General features: G+C 63.1%; 1 protein-coding gene; it reads right to left on the reverse strand.

The window, feature by feature from the left end:
* Positions 1–302: 302 nt before the first annotated feature.
* On the reverse strand, positions 303–3074 carry CHC_T00000780001 (hypothetical protein). XM_005710790.1 is given in 2 exon segments: positions 303–872; positions 873–3074. The coding sequence occupies 1 exon segment, from the start codon at positions 3072–3074 to the stop codon at positions 873–875; it is 2202 nt and encodes a 733-aa protein (XP_005710847.1). The 3' UTR covers positions 303–872.
* Between the last annotated feature and the right edge of the window lie 2033 nt (positions 3075–5107).

Below are 5107 nucleotides of genomic sequence, written 5' to 3' on the forward strand. Positions count from 1 at the left end.
GCACACCGCCTGCCTTGTGTCCTCCGTAGAAACAGCCTAATGCTTCGACTTCCCACATAACCCTATCTACAGCAGTATAGTCTTTCTATTGCATATTCTGCGCTCTCAATTGTACTTGATCGCATTTCAGGCGGTTCTGCACCACCTGAACCGTCTCAAAAACATCCATGGTGTCACTGATGGCATTATAGCCGGAACCGTATGACACGTGGCACTTCTTCGTGTTCGTGCGTGGGGCCTGCACTATTGGGAGGGTGGCACAAATAAAAGCGGCACTAATGCGCAGGACCCACTGTAAGTAATTTTACCACAAACCCAATTCTGCACGATTCCTGTGTACTTTACTGTATAGATTCATCCATGCATTGAGAGGAAACGATGAACATTAATTTTCTTTTCGGGAGATTTTGCGTTTAGGGGGGCGCACCTTTTTCGATTTCACCCGTCTGTTGCCACCGAAATGCACCTGATCGCCCCCCTAAACGCAACATTATCTTCATTCTCCCCCGCCCCCCTCAGGATTCCATCTTCCACCGCCGTCTTTCTTGCGATTTCTTCTAGCGAAAAGATTGCTGCAGCAGAGCACCTCATGGAAGAGGGAGGGACTGGTCGCTGGATTGGGTGCAGATGAGCATAAAGCCCTGGGACACGTCGTGAGTCGTGTCTAAGTAAAAATATCTTACACCTCCGATGAAATCCGACTAGAAATAGTCCACACTCGTATCCATCATGCGAAACGATAATAAAAAAGGTGCGACCGAGCCGTGGTTTCTATCAGGGCGTCTTGAAACTCGCTCGTTGTCAACAACGATATACCCTTGTCTGCTTGCTTTGAAAGCTCTTTTCGAAAATCAAGATTTCAAACTGCATAATCAGATCCGGTATTTTGTTTCCGCAAGCTTGTATAACGGCCCCCAAACGAACCTATTCGTCAAGAGCACCAACAAGCTCATCACAACGGTCCCTGCGAGTAAGAGTCCGTAATTTCCCGTCGCGGCAGCCTCCGAAATGAGCGACCCAAGGCCGTGCGTCTTCATAACACCTCCCTGAAAGACGACATACTCTGACACGATGGAAGCATTCCAGGCCCCCCCGACGGCTGTGACGACGCCCGTAATGAGGTAGGGAAAGATGCCTGGCAATATCAACGTGCGCCAGCGCGTCCACTGTCCGTCCTTGTTGTATATGGAGTCGACTTCAAACAGCTCTGCCGGAATTGCTTGCGCGCCAGCGATGACGTTGAACAGAACGTACCACATGGTGCCGAGCATCATAAGCGCGACGGAGCCCACTTGAAGCCCTCCCCCCAACCTTGCCAGAAACAGCAGCATGAACGGAAATAAAGCGGTTGCAGGCACGGACGCGGCGATCTGCACGATGGGCTGCACCTTCGCGGCGAGGCGCGGATTGCGGCCGATGGCGACGCCGGCGGGCACCGTCCAGAGCAGCGACAAGGCGAGCGCAGCGACGACTCTGGCAAACGTGGCGAGCGCGGAAGTGGCGAGCGTGAGCCATTGCTGGGAGGAGATCGCCTCGACGAGAGGGGCCGACTGCCAGGCGCCGTACGCGACGGCTACGAAGGCGGAGATCGTCAAGAGGGTGGGGAGGAACGAAGCAAGGCTGGAGCGGACGGAGACGACGGTCTGGGAGATGGCGCCGAAAAGAGATTGGAAGAGCGAGAGAGAGTCGAGAGTATTGACAGATTGCGGGGAGGAACTATGCTGAAGCTCCGAGAGGAGCGCGGGGCCGTTGCCATTGGTGTAGGGTCTGATTTCGCGGGGGGTGGGGAAGCGGAGGTTGACAAAGCGCTCCCAGGCGGGGGCGACGAGCTTCGCGTGGACGGAGCGGACAAAGGGGGAGCGCTGGAGCATGCTGAGGACGATGGACCGGTTGTCGTCACTCTGGGCGCTGCCGTAGTTGAACTTGGAGGACCAGGCGATGAGGGGCCGCCAGATGAGAAAGTCGATGAGGACGATGATGGCGACGACGACGACCAGGCCCGCGACGATGGCGGGGTAGTCGGCGGTCTCGGCCGCGACAGCCAGGAAGGAGCCCAGGCCCGGGAGCTTAAAATCGCGGTTGCCGAGCTCAAAGCTCTCGATGGAGATGAGGAAGAACCAGCCGCCGGCGACGGAGATGACCGAGTTCCAGACGAGCGGGCCGGCGCCCGCGGGCAGCTCGAGCGTCCAAAAGCGGTTCCACGCGGAGAGGCGAAAGGTCTTGGCGACGTCGACGAGGTCGGTCGGGATGCAGCGCAGGGCCTGGTAGAAGGCGAGCAACATGTTCCAGGCCATGCTGGTGAACAGCAGCAACACGGCGGCGAGCTCCAGGCCGATGCGGGCGTCGGGGAAGAGGGCGATGAGGCCGAGCACGACGCCCGGCAGGAAGGAGAGCAGCGGGATGGACTGCAGGACGTCGATGAGCAGGATGAGGAGCTTGGCCGCGAAGCGAACACGGTAGGCGAGGTAGGCGTAGCCCAATGAGAAGAGTAGCGAGAAGGCGTAGGCGACGACCATGCGCACGAGGGATTGCGCTGCGTACGCCGGGAGGAGGGACAGCGAGGTGGAGATAACGAGCGAGGAGTACGGGGCGGCGGAAAACAGGTTGCGCGTGGTGAGGACCAGCCCCGAGACCAGGGCGACGATCGCCAGCACGATGACGACGTCCGTCAGGGCCGTGGGGTGCAGGGCCGCGGGGGTGGGGAGCCTCGCCCAGACGTTGGGCGGGACGTCCTCCACCAAGGCGGGGAGGTGATCCTCCAGCACGAAGACGTCGTCGTGGTCCGTCGAGAGGGCGTCTTCTTCGGGTGGGTCGGGGACGGGCGGCGGTTGGGCGGACATGCGCGTACGCAGATGGCGTCGAGATCGCCATCTGGAAGCGATGCGGGTAGTGCAGCGGCGGTGGCGAGGGGGAAAAAAGGCGGATCCGTGGAGGACGGAGACGGAGAGGAAGGCGGTCATGGGGGGAGGTGGGGGTTGGGCGGAGGCATGGGGGCAGGCAGGTGTGCCTTGTGCGGAGCCGACGAATTGATCTCCACGCGGGAAGAGGATAAGGGTCCGTTTCCGCGATCGCATAACTTCCTCTGCGACTGTAATGCGTCACTGTAAACACATGCCAAAGTCACGTCGCGCAACCACGTCGCGCATTCCACACCCTTCCCATCGCCGCAACTCTCCTACTCGCGCTTCCCCCACATCTTCCTCCGCGCCTGCCAAGCCGCCCCGCCATACCCTCCGCCAACCCCCACCGCGGCCGCCGCCACCACCCAGCCGACTCGCGTCCACCCCCTCTCCAGAAAGCGCGACGCCCGCACGGCCTCCCTCCTCAGCCGCGAGAAGTGACACCGCACGCCGACCTCGCGGAGCCGTTCCACGCCGCCCTCCACCCCGAGCGTCCTGCGCACCGCGCGCACGTCGTGCGCCCCGCCCGCCGCCACGTGCAGCGCGCCCGCCATCTCGCCCGCGCCCGCCAGCTCGCGCGCCTTATCCGCGCGGAACAGCAGCAGGTTGACCCGCTCCACCACGCGCGCGTACTCAACCTCTCCCAGCATCCTCCCGGCGTCGATCCCGTACCGTCTCAGCCCCTCCAGCACCGCGCCCACCTCGCGCAGGTCCTCGTCCACGCGCGACGCCACCAGCGTCCTCACCACGCCGTCGAACAGCACCAGCCCCGGCCGTCTGCCCGGCGTCCGCGTCCCCGCCGGCCCCGTCTTGTTCATGTACAGCCCGGGCTCGGCCACGCCGTACACCCCGCCGACCACGGCCTGCAGCAGCACGGCCTCCAGCCCGTCCACGCCGCCGACGCCCGACCGCACCACCACCACGGCCATGCCCGGGAACGTCCACACCTTCCTGCGTTCGAGCCTGCGCAGCCACTCGCTCCTGCTGAGCTTGGCCGTGTCCACCACGTACACGCGGAACGTATCCGCGGCGCGCCGCCTCTTCCCCGCACCGGACACCACCTCCCGCTCCCAGCCCACGCCCGGCATCCGCTCCTCGTTGAGCGCGCGCACGGCCCGCTCCGGGAAACGCCCGTCGTAGCTCCTGATCGACCGGAACGCCCGCGCGCACGCCGCGCACTCGCCATTCGTCTGCGCAGAGAAGAACCGCACGCTGCTTCCGTGCACGGCTGCCTCGCGCACGCCACGCTCGAACTGGTCCCACGCGAAGGTGTCGACCCACGGGGCGCGGTGCTCGTACGAGGGGGTGTAGGCGTACAAGTCGACGTGCAGCGTGCGGATGAGCGGGACCGGGAAGTAGAGCGGAGGTGGGGCAAAGACGCGCAAGGCGCCGCGCTCGACGGACGCTAGCAAAGTGGCGGCGGAGGCGGCGGAGCGCTGGAGTGGGAGGATGGCCAGGCGGGAGTTACCGACGTACGGGTGCGGGGAGAAGGGGTGCGCCGAGAGTAGGACGAAGAGCGTGTTGAGCGAGCCGTGGGCGAGTGCCACAGGCTCGAGGACGGGGAGATAGGCGGCGGGCGTGGTCTTGTTCATGAGGGCGAGGCGGGAGACGAGAGCGGGCGTGGCGAAGGAGAGGATGAAGGAGAGAGAAACGCCGGCCGAGGTGGCGCGCATGCCGGGAGCGAGACGGAGGAGATCGGCGCGCGTTTGGGAGGGCAGCGACGAGGGCGGGATGAAGATGACGGAGATGGGGACATGGATGGGGGTGCTGAGGAGCTGGGTGATGCGCGTGACGGCGGAGGCGAGCGAAATAGGCGGAGGGATGTGCGGGTTGGACTTTGTCCAGAGGACGCGGTGGGGTGGGGGCAGCGAGCCCCAGATGTCGTCCGCCGAGAGCGGATCGTCGTGCGGGGAGAGGAGACGCTGGTGGATGTCGGGGAGGAGGGGCTGAGAGAGGTTGAAGGGGAGAAGGAGGAGGAGAAGGAGGAGGATGAGGAGGGGGAGAGGGAGGATCATAGTGGGGAAGCTCGGTTGCGGAGGAAAGGGGGGAGGGACTGAGTGTGGAGGGAAAGGAGAGAGGAATAGGGGGAAAGAGAGGGAAAGAGATAAATTGGCTGATTCGACGCCGGGCAGTGCGGTTCTGATAGGGGACACGTGTATGACGAGCGAGATAATGTACACGGCATACACGTGTGGATACAAAGAGTA

This window comes from Chondrus crispus, genomic scaffold (genome assembly GCF_000350225.1).
Source record: "Chondrus crispus Stackhouse genomic scaffold, scaffold_628, whole genome shotgun sequence".
In the NCBI taxonomy this organism is placed as follows: Eukaryota; Rhodophyta; class Florideophyceae; order Gigartinales; family Gigartinaceae; genus Chondrus; species Chondrus crispus.